General features: G+C 41.5%; 1 protein-coding gene across 3 annotated transcripts in view; it reads left to right on the plus strand.

Annotated features, from left to right (window-relative positions):
• LOC142013831 (PDZ domain-containing protein 2-like) overlaps positions 1–16,960 on the plus strand; it is a 185,458-nt gene extending 168,498 nt beyond the window's left edge. For all 3 annotated transcript variants that reach the window (XM_074995708.1, XM_074995709.1, XM_074995710.1), the window contains 4 exons: positions 1,118–1,219; positions 4,707–4,977; positions 8,937–9,071; positions 10,681–16,960. In XM_074995708.1, coding sequence (XP_074851809.1) covers positions 1,118–1,219; positions 4,707–4,977; positions 8,937–9,071; positions 10,681–10,847 — 675 coding nt within the window. In that variant the 3' untranslated portion in view covers positions 10,848–16,960. The remainder of the gene's footprint in view (positions 1–1,117; positions 1,220–4,706; positions 4,978–8,936; positions 9,072–10,680) is intronic.
• The last annotated feature ends 2,834 nt before the right edge of the window (positions 16,961–19,794 follow it).

A 19,794-nucleotide genomic window follows, 5' to 3' on the forward strand; every position in this document is an offset into this window, starting at 1 on the left:
TCTCTTCTGACAAAATTTCTGTTGACAGATTGCAGCCATACAGCAAAGCAGATCGAAAAAGCGATCCACTCTCTCGACAGAGCGGCCGAGTATGGCCGGCCCACCTGGCTGCTCTCTCAACAGAACGGCCGACAGGAAGCACAGCAGACAGGGCCGCCCAGTGATGTGGAAGCCCTGTCTGTCAACAGAGGGCCCCCCAAGACCGTCCATGTGGCTTTTTTGTAAATTGAGTCTGTCAAGAAAGGTGTTCTGCCTTGTGACAAAAGTGCTGCGTTCTGTGGATTTACCGTCAACAGAATGAATTTTTAGTGTGGATGTTCTGAGAGTTTTGTCAACAAAACTCTCTGGCATAGAGGTAGCTTAGGACTCTAACCCTCCAGCCTTCAAAAGACATAGGCCATTTCTGACTTAACTCCTGCTTGAGCTGGAGTGTGTCTTTTAGAACAACATCCCTCCTATCCTGAGTTAATTGTTTCCAGTTATGAACCACCCTTCACAACCCTGCTGAAGTTGTTCCAGTGGTTAATTTTCCTTACAGTTAAATTTGTGTCTTATTGCTAGTCTGAATTTGTGTGGCTTCAGCTTTCAGCCACCAGTTCTTGTTATACCTTTGTCTGCTTGAATAGTAACAGAGAGGAAGCCGTGCTAGTCTCTACACTATCAAAACAAAAAGCAGTCAAGTAGCACTTTAAAGACTAGCAAAATAGTTTATTAGGTGAGCTTTCGTGGGACAGACCCACTTCTTCAGACCATAGCCAGAGCTGTTCTGGTCTGGCTGTGGTCTGAAGAAGTGGGTCTGTCCCACAAAAGTTCTCCTAATAAACTATTTTGCTAGTCTTTAAAGTGCTACTTGACTGCTTTTTGTCTGCTTGATGGAAGACTCTCCACACGTACGCCTTAGTGTCTTGCTTTAGTCTGCACAGCTGCTGCTCTTGCTGTACCTACTGCATAAATAAAGACAGGACTTCCGTCTAACTCTTTTCACAAGAACAACATTAGCTTATTAAAACTGTAAACTCAAGTTGCAGTAGCATGAGTGTGCTGGGAATTTTACTCCATTGTGGGTTTTCGTCTTGATCTTTGACTTTTCCTCCCCCCCACCCCATTATTTTGTTAGAGCACAGAAGATGCTTATTTCGTAGTCTTGAGTAAAGAAGAAGGAGCTGGCCTGGGATTTAGTGTTGCTGGAGGGATTGATCTGGAGCAGAAATCTGTCATAGTAAGTGATACCTGTAAATCTCTTTCAGCAAACTTGACTGCAAGTCAAAGTGGAAATTAAATAAAGTGTTTGCCTAGATGGTTTCACCGCAAGGCAGTCAGAGTCATAAACTGGTGATTGAGAGGCTGCTGCATGCTATCACGAAACCAAACAAGGAAGTGCCCAGGAGAAAAATAAGTTAACACAATGTTTTTTATTACTGGAGATGGATGCCAATTACGTTTCAAGCTATGTTTAAAAGTGCTTCTTAAATAAATATGTAATTCATCTTTTGAGTTCAACTGAATCAAAGTCTTGAGAGAGAAATAAATCCCACAAAATCCAGGTAACTGTAACCTTACATAGGTAGATTTCAGTTTCCAGCCTTTAACTTTTGTCCTACAACGTTCAGTTATGCAATGTTGTGTAAACCTGACAGCTATTTCAGACTGAGGCAAACCTGGATTTTTGCTGAACAAAATTCTTCTGGTAACAAGTGAAAAACTAGTTAGTTTTTATTTATAGGGACATTTGTAACCAAGGAAACAGCCATTAAATGATATCCAGGAATAAAAAAGTGATCGCACAAAACTAAAATAACTATCAGAAAGTAGAACCAGTAAGAGAAAAACAGGAGGACCCAAGTGCTGCGCAGTAAGCCCTCTGACATGAGACAGGTTTAGATTCCACACTTAGGAGGATGAATCCATTAGATGCTGAGAGCAGGCAGAGGAGGAAGACATGCCTCAGTCCTTGGGTCCCAGAAGAAGTCATAGGAAAGGTACCTCATTTGAGGCTTGGTTCCATTCTCACTGAAGTCCATATTAAAACATACATTGATTTGAGGGGAGGAGGAGGAGCAGGCTCTGCTGGGGTGATGAGACCAGTTGTGGAGCACATCAGCTGAACAATAATGAGAGAAAAATTCATCCAAGAATCCACTTTTAAGCACAAAAAATGTCTGTCAGGTTGGGTAGTATTATGGAGGTTTAGTTTTAATCCAAATTGACACTAACATGACAATGTCTCCAGCTGCACTCCTGCATTAGAGCATTCCATATGCAGGGCTCCTGCATTTCCCCAGAGCTTTCCTGCCTGGGTTTTGTTCAGCACGGCCTCCTTCAGTTTGTCCCCTGTGAGAGCTACAGCCCTCTTGCAAGATATTGAGCATAAATACAGCTGCAGTTAATTAGCTCCTTGCTGTGGGAATGCCTTCTCCCACTGCCTGGAAATGTTAGCCTCTGAAACCTAGGGTTCATTAGCAGGGCCTCCTCCTGGGGACTGTGTCAGGAGGACGAGCAGCTGGGCATTGGATCCATAGCTGGGGGATGCCCAAAATATTTGAGCTACCCCTTGTAAGTGCCAGAGAGTCTGTGAAGTACTTTGAGATAAGCTTTTAGAATTGTACTGACAAATTTGCAGCATGACCCCTGTTGCATTGCTCTGAAAGGACGGAAGCTTAGAATAGGGCTAACAGCTCCTCTGCACCTTGTAAACAAGTCTTTAAAAACCTCAGACTTGCTCTCTGGCCATTTTCTTCTGTCACTTCCACCAGTGCAAATCACGTGCCACTCTGCTGGAGGTGAAGGAATTACTCTTGAGTTTTCCTCACTCTAACTGCCCTCTAGAAATTTTCAGATTTACAAGAAAAAGATAATGTGCCCAACCAAAAAGGCTGTTAAAAATGTGATGGCAAATACAACAAAGGAACAGTCAAAACATCAACAATAGGCACCTGAAGCTGCATGTGCAACCAGGTAACAGCCAATGTAAAATACAGTTACATCTGCCTTAGACAAAGGGTTGATGGGCACAAAACAGACATCAAAACGCTCCAGATCCACAAACCAGTTAGTCAACATTTTAACGGAATGGGCCATTCTATTAATGACTTAAGAGTATGCGTGTTACTGGAAAAAAAAAATTTTGCACTGCTATTCAAAGAGAAACAGCCAAGCTGGGTTTTATATTCAAATTCAGCACATTAACATGTGGTTTGAACCGGGATGGGAATTTTCTGAGTCAGTACAGGGGCTCGTCTGCATACTTGGCTTAATCTAATTCTTGACCTTCCTCCCACCCCCGCCAACCCCTCCACTCTCTGATTTGCTCACCTTGATCATTTTTGTCTGATTTGTCCTCCTTGATTACTGTTTTTGGTTCTCTGTGCCTTAAATATTGAGTCTGTTCTGGTCTGGCTATGGTCTGAAGAAGTGGGTCTGTCCCACGAAAGCTCACCTAATAAATTATTTTGCTAGTCTTTTAAGTGCTACTTGGCTGCTTTTTGTTTTGATTGTATATAGACTAGCACGGCTCCCTCTCTGTTGCTATTACATCTGCCACTACTTCTTACTGCCCATCTACCATGTGTTTAGCTGCTACTTTATGCCCAATCCTGCAGACACTTTAACCTGGCATAGTGCTTGGGACTCCTCATAGGACTAAGAGACTCTGGGTCATCCATCCAGTCCTCTCCTATAGTAAGGAGACCTGTCATATCTGACTCATAAATTTATCAAGCTCTGTCTTAAAATTAGTTTGGTTGCTTGGCCTCCCTGTTCCAGTTGGAAGGCTTCTTTGATGGTTAGAATCCTTCTTTAGGTTCCAGGCTAAATTTATTCATGGTGCAGTTTATAGCCATTTATTTTTGTCCTGTCATTGTCTATGGGCTTTGATAGCTCTTCTCACCCCAGTATTAATTTAGCCCCGATATACTTGATGGAGGATAGACAAATTCTCTGTCAGCCTTTGTTTTGCTATGCAAAACAAACCAAGCACTTGCAGTCTTCTCTTAAAAAATAGGCCTACCGTTCCCCAGATCATCCTAGTAGCTCTGTTCTGAACCTATTCCCATTTGAGTTCCTCTTTCCTAAATATGGGTGAATAGAATTGTACATGGTATTCCAGATGGGGTTCTTACAAGTCCCTATAACAATGGCAGTCATAGTTCTCTAGCTTTACTGGTGTAGCCTCCATGAGCCCTTGTCTACACTGCAGGGTAAGTAGAAGTAAGTTACACAAGCCATGTCTACACTACCCCAGAATATCACCCAGCTCAGAGTCGATCTTCTGGGGTTCTATTTCTCTTGCCTGGTAGGGAAGCCTGAAATCAAGCTCTCAGGGACCACAAGATGTGAGGAGTAAGGGAGGTGAACTTATTGCAAAATCTATTCTGTGTTGTGTTGGTGAGAGACACTTTCCCATCCACACAGCTTCCACCTCTCATAGAGATGAAGTACTGAAGTTGACGGGAGAGTGTTCTCCCATCAGCTTATCGCATCTTCACCAGACCCGTTAAATCAATGCTGTTGCATCAATTGCAGTAGCGCCAATTTAGCCCAGAGCGAGGACAAGCCCTGAAAGTAAACATTGTTTCTAATGGTGTCTGGAATATGAAGATCTTAGCTTGTAAAGTCCCTGGGGGTGAACCTCCACCTTTATTTGTTTTGTATAGTGCTGTGTGTATTCATGATGCTATTGGAATAGTAAATAATCATCTTTTTTTCAGGTTCACAGAGTGTTTTCAAAGGGTGTGGCATTTGAAGAAGGGACTATTCACCGGGGAGATCTCATTCTGTCAATTAATGGCATGTCTCTCAGGGGCTCAGTCCATGGAGATGTTCTGAATGCTCTGCATCAGGCAAGACTGCACAGATATGCAGTCATTGTCATCGAGAAAGACAAAGACAGAGAGAAGGTTTCATCTGGACTTGAAAGATCTGCTACCACCAGAAAACATTCTGTGCCTGGAAAAGATGTTATCATGGAAATAGGAACAGGTATGGTCTTAGTCCAAGAATAGTTGGACAGAATTCACTGCTGTGCAGACCTGGAGAAAATGTCCATGTGCTTCAGATTATAAGTGTGTCTTCTGTGATTTGACAAAGCAAATAAAACTAATTTTAACTTGTGCTCTTTGGAACTCAAGTGCAATTTTTAGAAGCCATCATAAATAGGTAAACACATAGATGAATAGTTAGGGCCTGATTCATTTCCCACTGATGTTTATGGCTATTTTTCCATTGACTTCAGCGGAGATTGCAGCAAGTCCAACAGGACTCCAGTTTAGAATTACTGTTGTTACTATTCACAACCTTATGGCAAAAGACTAAACTATTCTTGATTTACACTTATCTAATCCAGGAAGAAGTTGGGGATGATGTATTTGAAGGCATTTAAAATGAAAGTGAGTGCAAAAACAAAGAAACTGAATCTAGAACTACAGTTTATTATTCACTGAGTGGAATTGATTTATGAAATGGCAGAATTTAATTTTTAAGATGTATCTATGAAAATATGCACAAAAGATATTTTGATATTACAGTGAATAGAGAGATCTGGCCAAATCCCAATCCATTGCAAAGACGAGACTGGGGAAGTTAGTCTTACTGCTTCTAAGCCTGGTTAACACTAGGGATCAAAGTTGATCCCAGATATGCAGTTCTAGCCACACTATTAGCATAGCTGGAACTGATGTATCAGCATTGACTTTATTCAGTGGTGTAGATCAGGAACCTTCAGGCTTGCACCAATGTCCCTTACTCCACACATCAGCAGGGAGTACCAAGGTCAATGGCCAAGCGCTGAGAGATCGATTTTTGCTGCATCTTTACACGTGCAAAATCAATCCTTGGAAGATGGATTGCAGCACTCCGACCCACCTGTAAGTATAGACATACTCAGAGTTTCAGTAGGTAGCAGCAGCAGCATGAATATGTTTAGGGTAGACACATGATCTGGACTGCATTTGAGATTTTATGAATATGACTTCTGCATTTTTAACTAGGACACTTTACCTTTTTGGTCAGCTGAAGTTTTCTGATCATGTTCTGTTGGTTCAGGAATATTTCTGGTGTTTCTGGACTGCACTTGAATGGTTCCATTGCTACCCAGTCTGGAGATGAGGAACCCCATCAGTGATAATGAATAACTGTCAACACTAAGAGATCTGATAATGTGTCCTTCCAGGGTTATCTGCTGCTGGTGCACTGGATGCTCAGATCAAGTTGTGCACCAAGAAACTGAGACACAGAAAAGTCACTAACTCACTTCTGAATTTGTCAGCTCTAGGCTTTAGCTGAGGGTCCTTTATTCCAAATTGTTTTTTTTTTTCTTACTGTTCTAGTGTTCTTACCATGAATCATGGTAGAGTATCCAAATACCTGTAAGAGAGATAGGAAACGCTTTATAAATAGATAGATGTGATCCTCCATTCTGTAAATTGGTGTAGCCTCATTGTTTTCAATGGAACCCTGCAAATTTACACCAGATGAAGATCTGGCCCAAAGTATTTATTGCTAATGTGGGCTGGTCAAAGTGTATTCTACGAGTGGAATGAGCCCATGGAATTTTGATATGCAGCCTATTGGAAACTTCATACTGATGCGAAGGTGTCGTCTCTGCAGAACACAGATAGCAGGGTGCTGTATGCTGTGTTGGGTAAAATGGCATTTCTGTAACAATTTTATGGCCACATAGACATAATAGGTATCATGATAGATACAGGTTGAACCTCTCGAGTCCAGCACACTCTCATGCAGCAACATCTTGTAATCCGGCATGATTTTAGCTAGCCAAATGACTGCTTATCATGGGTGTGGCCAAGTTTCCTGTGGTCCTAAAAAGTTTGTTTACAGCCATCCATCCTGGTTGTCAGTATTCTGTACTGTTATTTAGGTGTAATTTACCCCTAAATGTCTAAGAGTGCAGTGAGCAGTGGAAGTGTTGGTAATGCTGCAAGACAGTAGTGACCTCCCATGGTTTGGCAAATTCACTCAGTACCAGCAGGTCCTGAGAGTGCTGGACTGGAGAGATTGAGCTTGTAGAACCTCTGACTTTTTGCTCCAGAAATTGTCCTGCCCCTTGAGCTGACAGGCTGCAACCACTAGAGAGCAGCATGATCTTACTTAAAGTCCACTCTGTAGCGCAACTGCACAAACTCACCTGAACCCATACGTAACAACAAGCCCTTTCCCATTAGGCAGAGCTCATTCTCAGAAGCCTGAGTTAGAGTTGTTTGAATTCAACAATTGACACTAAATCACAATCATTCCATGGCTGGATAAAATTGACAATCACTGGGGCAGGGACTCGATCATAAATCATAGAAACATAGTGCTGGAAGAGACCTTGAGTGATCATCATGTCCAGCCCACTGAGCTGAGGCAGGACTAGGTGAATCCTGCCCATCCCTGACAGGTGTTCGTGTACCCTGGTCTTAAACAAATCTTCAGTGATGGGGATTCTAAAACCACTGTGAATAACCAAGTCCAGAGATTAACTCCCTGTGGAGTTCAAAAGGCTTTGCTAATATCTGACCTTCTAAGATTAAGCCGAATACTTTTTTTCTCAAGACTAAACATGCCTGTTTTTCCAACCTTCCCTTATGGGCCAGGTCTTCTACATCTTTTATCACTTCTGTTGCTCCCTTTTGGACTCTCTCCAGTGTAATCACATCTTACTAAAAGAGTGATCCTCAGAATTGGACTGAGTACTCCAGATGAGGCCTCCCACTGTCACGCAGAATGGGACGCCTCCCATGGACCATGTACAATGCTCCTCCTATACCCCAGAATATTACACTCATGTCAGATCATTGACCTGTGTTCTGTTTGTGATCTTCTCTAAACCTCTGATCCTTTTCAGCAGTGCCATTGACTAGCCTGCTGGTCCCCATTCTGTAGTTGTGCATTTTATTGATTAACTATCTAAGTGTAGTACTTTGCACTTGTCTCTAAAGTTTCATCTGGTTAAAATCAAACAAATTCTCCAATTTGCCAGGGTCATTTTGAGTTCTAGTCCTGCCCCCTAAAGTTCTTGTGACCTTGTTCCATCTGCAAATTTCAAAATCACATTCTTCATTCTGTTATCTAAGTTATTAATGAAAATCTTATGGAGACAACCAGATACTTCTGATGAGTTAGACAGTAGCCACTCCTGAGTATGGCTTTTTGACTAGTGACACACCACTTTACAGCAATTTTATATAGATCACATTTCTCTAATTTGAGTTTGAGGCTAACGGGTGGGACTGTGACAGAAGTCTGACTAAAATCAAGGTGTGTCACATCTACACCTTTATTCCAAAGTCAGGATATGATTTCTACATGAGCAAAGGAAAGGCTACTCTTAGACAGAGCAACGTTATGATTTTTAACTTCTGTGGTACAGCTGCTAGAAGACAGCTACACACACAGGTGGAGATCTGACATACCTGTTGATGAGAAACCCAAGAGCACTAATTCACATTTCCGTATGTAACAACTCCCTCCCCTTTTTAAAAAGAAACAGGCTGAATTTTGATCAAATTATTGTTTGGACAGCCTTGCTCTTTAGAAACTCTCCATCCTAAATTTAAATGAGAGATACTAAATTGAAGACTATGAAGTACTGTAGCTCATTGTTCTTGTGGTTCTTTTCTTTAATACTTGGGTTTTTCAAAATTAATTTTTTACTAAAACCTAATGGGCAAATGTTCAGCGGGTCTTCTCAGTGTCACCCACAAAAATGTCTTGAAAACAAGCAATCTGAATTTGTCCACATATGGTGAGTAATTGCACTGCATATGCCAATGTGGACTGTGCAACTCCATGATGTGCATGCGCCTTTTAACAAAAACAGACACAAAATGCTGCAGTTTTAGTAGAAATTGATTTTGGATCATTTTGTCTCTGTGGCAAAAAAAAAAAAAAAGAGAATTGTAGGTCTATAACAAAATACTGTGCGTATTCTGTTACAGGTCCCGATGTGGCTATCAGCGATGTCATTTCTGTTGAGCTATGGAAAACCTCTGCTGGTTTGGGATTCAGTCTTGATGGTGGAAAGGGTTCGATTTCTGGAGACCGACCTTTACTTGTAAAAAGAGTATTTAAAGGTATTTGGAAAATACATTTACATGGCTATATCCCATATATAACATATTTCCAAATAGATTTCTACTATACTCAGAGTTCGTTGAATTGGATAAGTGTGGAGATAAGTTATTTTCTCATGCCTTCTATGGCTCTTCATAACTAAAAGCCCATCTTAAAAACACTGATTGTGGCATTGAGTACCACTTCTGCCAACATGTGTTTATAGGATTCATGTGCAAAGATTGAGTGTGTGTGTGTGTGTGTGTGATTATTTTCCTGTTACCAGAAACTGAGCTGTGGCCAGCAATATCATTTCATCTGACATTATGCTTGTATTCTATAGAAAGCTAGCATTTTACCTGTTGTCTCCCATTCCTGAGAAAAGCAAAGCTGACACTCACAGTGAAGGAGAGTGCAGTGAAATATGGTTCTGTGTTTTCCCAAATATTTCTTATCCTGCTCTTTCTCTTCTTTGGTGTTTTTTTGAGCTTTCCTCTGAAGTTGTTCATCTACAATGTGATGTTAATTTTCTGGTTCAGGTGCTCTTAGCACAGGATCAGCCTCCACCTAAGAGTACAGTACACAGTGCAGGTGCCCTGGAAAACTACCATTTTTGTATGCTCAGCCTGTCAGGCAGATGATTAACTTACATGTGCTGGATGCAGAATGGAAGACAGTGGCCACTACTGCTCTGTACGTTTTCATATGGGTTAGTCCTGGTTCTTATGGATTTGATCATGTGAGAAGCCGAAGAGCTCTTACAAGGAGTTATGGCTCTTTAACTCCCATTGACTTCACTGGGACTCAGTGGTGCTCAGCGTCTTGTATGATCAGGCTCTATGCACCTATTCTCTTGTAAGGGAAAAGAATCAAAATGAAATCTGTATGGGCTAGCAACAAATCCATTTCACTTTTTAGCATTTAATATTTAAACATTTATTTTGTGGGCGAGGGTCACTTTTAATTTTGTATGATGCTATCATTGCATGATTATTTGGAACACTTCCATTTTTCGCTTAATTACAACTCCTACTGATGTTTCTTGGTAGAGGATGATATGCTTATGTCATCATAGAGAAAATATATGTTCATCGCTAACATATGGTTTCTAACTGGCCCAGAAGTTTACCTCTGTCTATATCTTACAGCTTTGTTGTCCTTGTTGTTATCCTTGTTTTGCCCCTTTGTTGTTACTAATGATTTCAGAGTCTGTTGTCCTCTGCAGAATAAAATATTAAAAATCCTTTTGCAGTTCATATAGGGCAAAGAATGGTCTAGTACATTTTCTGTGGAAATAACTAGTTTTGGCCAGGTGAATGCTCACATTTACTTAAACCGTTTTTCTTACAAAACATTAGTGCCAGCAGCAACTATGCTCCCATATCGCTTAGTCAACCTCAGCAGAGGCATTATCATATGCAACATCTAACAACCAAGATTTAATATTTATCTCAGGTAAGTTAACACTTTACTGTTATTGTGTGCACTATGTTGGAAGAAGTTGTTAGTGCTGAGGCTTGAGGATTAATAGTATTATTGGCATTGTTAGAAGAATCATCTATTTCCTATTTGCCACAATGGAAAGCAGTCCTTTTGTTTTTATACTGACTGTAACTTATTTTCTCACAGGTGCTGCTGCAGAGCAAACTGGAAAAATAGAAGCTGGAGATGAAATTGTTGCCATTAATGGAAAATCATTACTTGGTCTCATGCATTATGATGCCTGGAACTTCATTAAATCAGCCCCAGAGGGACCAGTTCAATTACTGATCAGAAAGCATAGAACTTCAGTATGACAGATGCACTATTTCTAGCTATGTTTCTTTAAAGCAACATGTTCATTAGAAGTAGTCCTTTCAAAAGAGACGACAAGCTGCCCTTACGTTTTTGAAGCTGTGTGAAAGTGACTTAATGCTCTACAGCAGCATGCTAAAAGCTTCAGAGGAGCAATGGGATATGCAAATAAGGAACATATGAGTTCATGTGGCGTGTTTATGAAAACTTTACTTTCCTCTGATGTAAGAAGCCAAACAGCAAAAGGACTTTTATGTCAGGTGGTATTTTAATGGAACTTCAAAACCTTCTAGCAGATTCTATTTGAAATGTTTTGCCTGTCTCCAATAATTTTAGTGTTTTGAAATTGGAAGACAAACTTGCTTGTTGCTATCTCATTAACGAGGATGGGTTTTTCCACTGTATACTATATTACTTAGCCATAACTTAACTTTTAACACACTGACTTGGGGTCCAGTCTGTATTTGTTATAAAAGGAGAATGTCTGGAACAATCTCACTTTATTCTTCTAAGTGCAGTTTTGCTAAAAAGGCATGAAAAAAAGAATATAATTTTGCAGTGCTTTATAAATCTAAACGACAAATGTTTTATCTTGAAGCTCAGAATCATCTAGAAACCTATGAACTGAACACGCAACATGGTTAAGTCAGCTCTCAGTGACATGTCATTAAATATAAATAGCTCACCATGTAAATGCATTAGAAATCTGTATACAGGCTTCCATTTAGGGAAAGAAAATCTGTTGCGAATCTTGGATGACTAGCTGCAGAGCTTTGGAAAGATGGTAGCAGTTTGGGTATAACTTGTCTCTATTGTTAAGACTGTAGTGTAAAAATTGCAGTCTGAACTTTCAAACTTGGGTTCCAAAGGTTAGATACCTGAATTAAAGTGAGCTGACTTTCAGAGATGCTACATTCTCTCAGATCCCATTATCTTCCAGGGGGCTCAGCACCTCTGAAGACTAATCCTCCTTTAGGTACCTAAATGAAAGAGGGTGGGAAGAGGGTGAGTTTAAAAACTCATGTCTGCGTAATTTGGTTCCATATACCCAGATTTTGCTCAGTTAAATTGGAAAGAGTACAACAGCAAAGGCCTTACTGTGCAGAATGGGACAGTTAGTTAAATTTGAACTGGCCATGTGTGTGTGAGAGGGGTCATTAGTCATTACTTCTCAAATATGTATTTTCACATGCACACGTGCTAGCATGCATATTATAACTATGTCTTGGATTGATTGTGTAATGGACCGGCTAATGAGGATTCTGAATTATGGAGTTGACTTTATCTGCGCTGATCATAACTTATTAGATGGAAAACCTTATTGTAGGAATAAATGAATGTCCCTTGCACTTATCCTGGATTTTTCCCAATGTTCAAAGCATGTATCTATAACAGGTTGTTTTCCTGTGTAGTATTTGTAGTATCCTGTTTGAGGAGAAGAAAGCTTATAGGAGGAGAGGTCAGGTTAGAACAATTTATTTGCTTAAGTTTTGAAATGACTGAATGACACAAAAGTGACAAAACAAAAATGGATCATCATTGTTTGGTTGCGAGAATAAGGTGCTTGGTCCAGTGTCCTCAAATTGCCATGGTCCCAAAAACAGAAAAGCAGCCCAGACCAATAGAGGTGTCCCAAACCTGGAGCCAGCTCAGCACCATGCAAAACTCCTCAATACTTATAATGAGTGTCCACTGGGTATGTGGCATTGAAAAGGTATGGACAGGACCTCAATGTTGGTCTCTCTGGTTGGTACCATATTCAAATCGATTTATTCTAAAGATTTGTGTAGTCAATACTCTTCACTGAATGAAACATTTTCTTTCAGTCATGTTTCTGGCTAGAATGCAACTAGTGAGATGTGGCATCCAGAGGTTAGGTGCAGGATTCCCTGTAAGCTGAGCGCTTGGGTGGCCAGCCAGGAGAGACTCAGGTGCTGCCCAGCTAATTAGCAGAGTGCCCACAGCCACTCATGGTTGGCAGCGTGTGTTTCTACTGGTGGTGCATTATCTGCATGTGCCTTGGTGCACATAACAAAATTTATTGCACCCATGGATAGAAAAAAAAGAGAACACTGATTAGATGTACAGAAAAGTTGCATGACTTTTCTGTCTAGATAGAAATATATATAAAGTTACATGAACATTAATTCATTAGAGAGGTGCCAACAACAATATCTGGGTACTGAACAGATGAATGTGGGCTGAGGCTTTCAGGTATCCCACCCACAGAATTTCCAGTGAAGCTGTTCCAGGTTCTGCATATAGAGTGGCTATAGAATTGGATTTGCTGTGTCCCTGATCTTGCTGTGATCTCTGCTTTTGAATGCAACCAAGTTATCTGTAGTGGGTCTCAATGTGGATGCAGGATTCCAACCTCACTGTGGTATCAGCTCCCATGTTAGGAGGAGAAGATTAGCTTAAAATTTATGCTAAAAACAGGAAGAAAATAGTTGGTGATGGCAGTTAAACTGTGAAGCTTTGTCAGGAATGATCAAAATCTGAAGAAGTTAGTAATAGACAAATAGTATGTATAATAGATACAGAAATATGTGTGTAGAGTTTAGGGCAGTATAGTGAATATGTACACACATATATATACACACAGAACAGTATTGGCACTTTGCTGTTTTAAAATGGTCAGCCACAACTCTCTTTTGAAAAACAGCTTTTCTTTCCAGTCCAGCATTAGAACTTTACTAAATTCTGAACCAATAAACATACAGATCCCTCACTTAAGTGTGAACTCAAAGAATAAGCTTTTAATTTTGTACATTAAACTAACTGAATGTGAGGTGTGTCTTGAAAATAATGTATAGATACTATTATAATTTTCAGAGGCTTATCTGCAGGTACTATTCACTGTTTGAGAGTGACTTAGAAGACTTTTCATTTTCCATTACCAAATACTCTTTTATTTTACACAGATTTAGAAATGTGTGTTGGGCAAATGCCAACATCAAAAAATGGGGGGGAGGTTCATATGTGTGATTAAAAATGAAATATAATTTAAAGGAATTATGGATTTAATATTTAAGAGCTGTGGTTTATAACCATGTTCTGGATATTTTTGTGTTGGTATAATTACTTTATAACCCAGACATATTAAGCCATATGATCATTTTCCTTGCAAAAGTTATGTTTTGTGATAGGAAACAAAATATCTCTATTGATTCTATAGAGTTAAAATTATTACAACAGAATTTTTCAGCAGTTTGGTTAAGATAACATTTCTCATCAACTGACATTTTTTGTCAATTCCCACATTCTAGGAATCTGCTTTCAAAAAAGGAAAGGGTTAACAAAAACAGTCATTTGAATTCAATCTTCCTCTTGTAGAGGTAAAGTCAGAGTTGTACAACACATAGTGCAAATGAAATCCTGCTTTGGTCTTAATGTAGAGTGAGAGTATATGGATTGGAAATGTGAAATTAGTAAGTGTGCAAAGAAATATAACTAATGACCAGGCTAAGCAGATCTTACAATATGTACCTATTACTGTTCTCTAGGACCAGATGACTCTACAGTACACTTCTGAAAATGACTAGGGATGATTATTTACAGTAAACTCTTTCGCATCCGGCAGCCCCAGGACTAGGAGATTGCCAGATATTCAAATATTCTGGATAATAGAAAGGTATACCTAGCAATGCATAACACTAAAGAAAAACAAGATTAGATATGAAGCAACAAACAAAATGTATGGCGAGTACTTTATTTACCAACAACAGTAGTACTGTACACTGTAAACTTATACTGTATTTGCTGTGTTTATTTGTATTTACTTTCACTATGCTGTACTTTTGGAAAACGTAACTAACATTTGCTTATGGTTAAAATGCTGGTTATTTGCAAATTCCAGATGATAGAGTGCAGGTTAAGACCGAGTTTACTTTAATACAGTGCAAACTATTACTTTTCTAGGAGCTTGAAGAAGCCAAAAGGAGCCATTGGAGGCTGCTTGAGCATTTTAGCTGGCCCAGCCACAACACCTCCTTCCTATCCTCAACATTGCTGAGCTAGGAAAGAATAAGTTCACATGGCCTTAAATTTTCTATGATGGAATCTGGTCTCTTTTCTACCAGTGGTAATTCAGAGTAATTTACTAGAAGTCAAGAGTTTTACATGAGTGGTAAAGCTGGTGTGAGGGCAGGATCCGTCATGATTTTTTTTCTCTTTCTCTCTAGTTGTAAGGTTAAAAAAATGGGATCCTAAGACTCAAAGGTACAATCCTTTTCTGTCCCAAACAATGATCAAGGAACCAACTCCGCGCCTGGCAGCTGACCACTGGTTAGTGAGCAGTGATATGCAAAGTTCACCAGCTGCCAGCAGATGATTACTTTTGGTTTTCATTTTTAGCTTCACTCAATGGAGGCCAGTCCCCTAGATGGTGCTTTTTCATACTAGGTGTCATCCCTCAAGGTACCCCTATACTTACTGGAAGATCAACATGCTGGCGGTCGGTCTTCCAGGGTTTGATTTAGTACACCTTGTGGGGTCCCGCTAAATCAAATGATCAGGGCACTGTAGGTGCCCCTGGACTCCTCACAGTCATCAGGAGTAAGGGAAGTCAATGGGAGGGTGTTCCATCAATCTCGCACTGTGGAGACTGGCAAAAATCGATTTAAGATACGTCAACTCCAGCTACACAATTCTCATAGCTGAAGATGCATATCTCAAATCATTTTTTCTCTAGGCTACGCCTGGCCTCAGTTACTTAAGGCTTAGGGCCACTGTACTTCTTTAGGGGCCACACAGTTGCAGATGGAAAGACAAGTGTGTTATCAATCAGGGAATTAATTGCATCTGTGTTAAGGATTAAAGGACCAAGCCTAAATTCAGGAGGAGGCAGTAAGGCTGGTTGCTCTCCTCCCAATCCTAACTAAACCTTTTGTGGAGAAGGAAGTACAAAAAATTTTGTGTGACTGGCATTTCCAATCAACTCTCATTCAGAATTAGTCCTGATAATATTCTAGAATCAATCATCCACCTTCAGAGGATGTGATGTTTAGCTGCTTGTGCATTTAAGATATGTAAATGTGTACATGAAAATATTGATGAGGATTCAAGTAGATCACATGAAACATTGGAATCCCAATCTGGCTAGGTTTTGTGTTCTGTTAAGGTGATACACTTCTTGTATGATATTGTATATTGACACTTTTATTTATATAAATACTACTTTTATTGAAACTTCTTCAAAATGTCTTGTATATTATAAATCAGTGAGTGCAATAATATGAAGTAGACTGTACATTTTCAAAAATTGCTTTCATTTTTATGTAAATCTGCACCTCCATAAATACAGGGTTTTTTAGTGATTTTTGAAAAATAAATATTACGCTTAGTACTTCACTAGCTACTCCTTTCCATAGAAAAATAAGCACACTGTTTGAACCTACCACCTTGCATTTATAGAGGTTATACTCTTCTGTATGGCACAGCCGAACATTCTGAGGGTTAAGAAATTTCAAGTCAGGTATCTAATTGAAAACCATCCTTAGCACTTCAATTCATTGGGAACTGAACTGGCTTTAGCTGCTGTTTAAATGTTGCTTTCAGTAGGGCTTCTTTCAGACTTGATCTGGAATATATACCTAATTTTTTCAGGCATGTTCCCCCCCTCCACCCCGACATCTTAGGGAAGATTCAAATATGTGAACCCCACAGTTTTCCTGAATCGTTGAGGACTCTGTGTAGTCTAACATCAATAAAACATAAGACATTTGCTACCTAGCATGCCTGCTTTAAACAAAAATACCAGTGGACTCCATGGTGGATGGTATATGTAACATGTCATGCTTCCTATGCAGAAGAATATAAAAGTAATCAATTATAATTCTATATTACAGATCATTCCACAATAAATGGCTTGTTCCACATTGGTGAACTGAAGTCAATGGGAGTTTTTCCATGGACTTCAGTAGACTTGAGATCATGACCTATGACAAGCACTAACACACATTTTAATGATACCAAACTTGGAACTGTTACTGATCTCTCCTCTGTCCTTTGGAGTGATTTGGCTACTACTGTTGTGATAGCCTGCTCCTAGGAACATCCTCTTGTACTCCTTCACCGCACTTGCTCGCCTGTGAGTAAACCTCTTGAAACATAATTGTCCGTTGTCTATTCATTTCTCTTCTTTTGGCCCCATAAATGGCGACTTGAATACACATACTATGCAGTTGTCATCTTTGCTCCCTGTGTTGAGTGTTTCACTGAAAACAAGAAGTCCTGTGGCATCTTATAGACTAACAGATATTTTGGAGCATAAGCTTTTGTGGGCAAAGACCCACTTTGTCAGTGGGTCAGCTTATGCTCCAAAATATCTGTTAGTCTATAAGGTGCCACAGGACTTCTTGTTGTTTTTGACGATACAGACTGACTCGGCTACCCCTCTGATATTTGTCACTGAAAACAGGGATTCAGCCATGTTGTTAAAGGGGGCACATACAGCCTCCCTCCTCCTCATTACAGCCCTTCTCAGGGCCAAGAATGACTTTTGCTGAGAACTTTCAGTGACGGGATGTCTATGACACAGGGTTCTGAAGGAGGTAGTGTCAGCATCCTCATTTTTGCCTCCCTGCTAGGCTGAGCTGCTGGGGGAAGGGCAGGAGGGATTAGGAGGCTGGTTCTGTCCCAGAGTGGAGTGAGGAGCAGTGTTCCCTGTAAGCTGAGCACTCGGGCAGGTACCGCCCAGGTGATTAGCTGAGCACCCACAGGGGGTAGCATGTGTTGCTGTCGGTGGTGCACATAACAATTTATTCTGCCCATGGATGGGAAAAAAATTAGAGGGAACACTGGCGGAGGGGGTGCCAGGCCAGCCCTAATTGGAGGAGCAGGGGCAGAAGAGGGACATTACTCACTGATGGCTGGGATAGGCGTGGGGATCGAGCCCCGGCCTTGCTCAGCTGTGGTTCTGAGTGCTGCAGCTCCCTGTCTGGCTGGCAGGAGGGAAAGTTGGTGATATGGCAATACCTATGCCAGGCCAGGCCCCATGGTAGCTCCTGTAGAACCCCTAGCGTCAGCTGGCAGGAGCTATGAAAAGTCTGGGTAAGGAGGCAAACCATGGCTGAGGGGAGAGTAGGCAGCTGCCCCATAGCAAACATCCTACTTGAATGAGTTTAATGGTCAAAATTCATTTTAGAATGAGCCCTTCCCATAATTTTGCACTCTGTATCAGATGATGGGGTTGACTTTTGTTGCCCTGGGCAATCTAAAAGAAGCAACATGTTCATAATCTGCCTCTTTCAGGCTTCCCTTGCAGCCTGCACACACCACTGCACGGGCTACATGGGGAGGAGTTTTATTTGTATGTACTCTCAACCTGAACTCCATTTTAACGTAGGTAAGGTTGGGAATTGTGCTAAGAGAGCCCCTGAACTGCAATTAGCACTAAATGGGACAGCCACCATTCTCCTCCCTGACCCCATGAAGACCTAACTCGTCACTGAGGTGACTGACAAAGGGAGTTCTCCAAGCAGAGCCACCCCAGCTTCCCTCCCTCATCCCTTCTTGAGAGAAAGGGCTAGGAAGTGGGAGAACAATGGAAAGGTGTGGGTGCCCAGGTACACATGAGTAGAGGGATTGAGACACTGTAAATAAAGCACACACTAGTGTTTGTGCATGTGAGACTGTGCGTGTTTGTGCGTGAGACTGTTCACAAAAGACAAAGATACGGCAATCACACCCAGTCATGCGTAGGGGCTTGTCTGAGCTCATGCCTGTCTCCAAGTGTGAGAACATAGTGCATGGCCATCTGGGCAATGAAGGCAATACAACAATTGCAGGTGGAGTAGCCAGGACAGGCAAAGAAGACCTTGTAGATTACCACCACCCCTGCACTTGCAGAGGAACAGTCACTGCTGGCTTGGCAGGTGGAGCGGCAAACGACCCTGCAGGGATTTAGGAGAGAGCAAGCCCAGCTTCAGAGCAACTCTTGCAAAGTTCGAGTCCCTGGGCAGGAAGCAGAGCTCAGTCACAGAACTCCACGGTGGGGATCTGCAGAGTGCCGTGATGCGGTCTCGGTCACGTTGGAGAGCATGGCAGCAGGAGCAATTCAGCTGTGAGAACCGCCCGGCTGGCTCCCTGTTTTACCAATGAAACACTGGCTGTGTGTTTGACTCCCTGTGAGGAGCAGGCAAGACACTATGACCTGGTTCCAGGAGCCATCTGGGACCCGGTAGGCCAGTCCCTGGAAAAGTACCCCTAGAAATTTAGTGCCATAAGGAGGACTGGGGGAGTTACGACCTAATGCATTTGCTCAGAAATTAATAAACTGAACTCCATGTTGGTTACTGCCAGATACAGGAGTAATCGGGGGCTGGTGTGGATCCTGTAATTTTGGAACTGCTACAGCATCTCCCCGAGTGTGGGTGAGGTGACATCAGCTCGTCCAGCTGCAGGCCATGGTTAAACTGATGGAGGAGTTTCCTGTTTGCTGAGGCAGACGTTCCCAGAAAGGCTCATTGGTGTAAGAGGTGGGAAAGGGCACTGAAAGGAAGAGGGAGCAGCTTGAGGAACTCTCCTCAGCAGCTTAGACCCCAGTGTATTTCCTCTGTGGTAGCGAAGGGCTCACCGGAAGAGACTGTCAACACACCGGATATAGCTTTGCAGAATTGTGTGTCTGGGATGGACTTACAGGCCAAAAAAGAGGGTGGGTTTTCTGTCTGGTCAGTGGTGGGGAGGGCAGACCACAGGCTTCTAATTGCCTCTAGTAAAAAGAGCTCAGGAAAGTGGTGCTCAGGAAGGCAGTGGGAGACAGCGGGGGCCAGCCCAGGCCTGGATAGCCTGATAAGAAGCCTTCTGCGAGTAGAGGCCCCCTGTTCCTCCTCTTGGCCCCTCAACTGGGAGAATGGGCTAGAAAGAAGAGCAGGGCAAAGCTGTAGCTGCACTGCTAGTATTGGTGGGGGGATTGAGCTGTAAATAAAGTATACCAAGGTGTTTGCT

This window comes from Carettochelys insculpta, chromosome 5 (assembly GCF_033958435.1).
Source record: "Carettochelys insculpta isolate YL-2023 chromosome 5, ASM3395843v1, whole genome shotgun sequence".
NCBI classification, from domain to species: Eukaryota; Metazoa; Chordata; order Testudines; family Carettochelyidae; genus Carettochelys; species Carettochelys insculpta.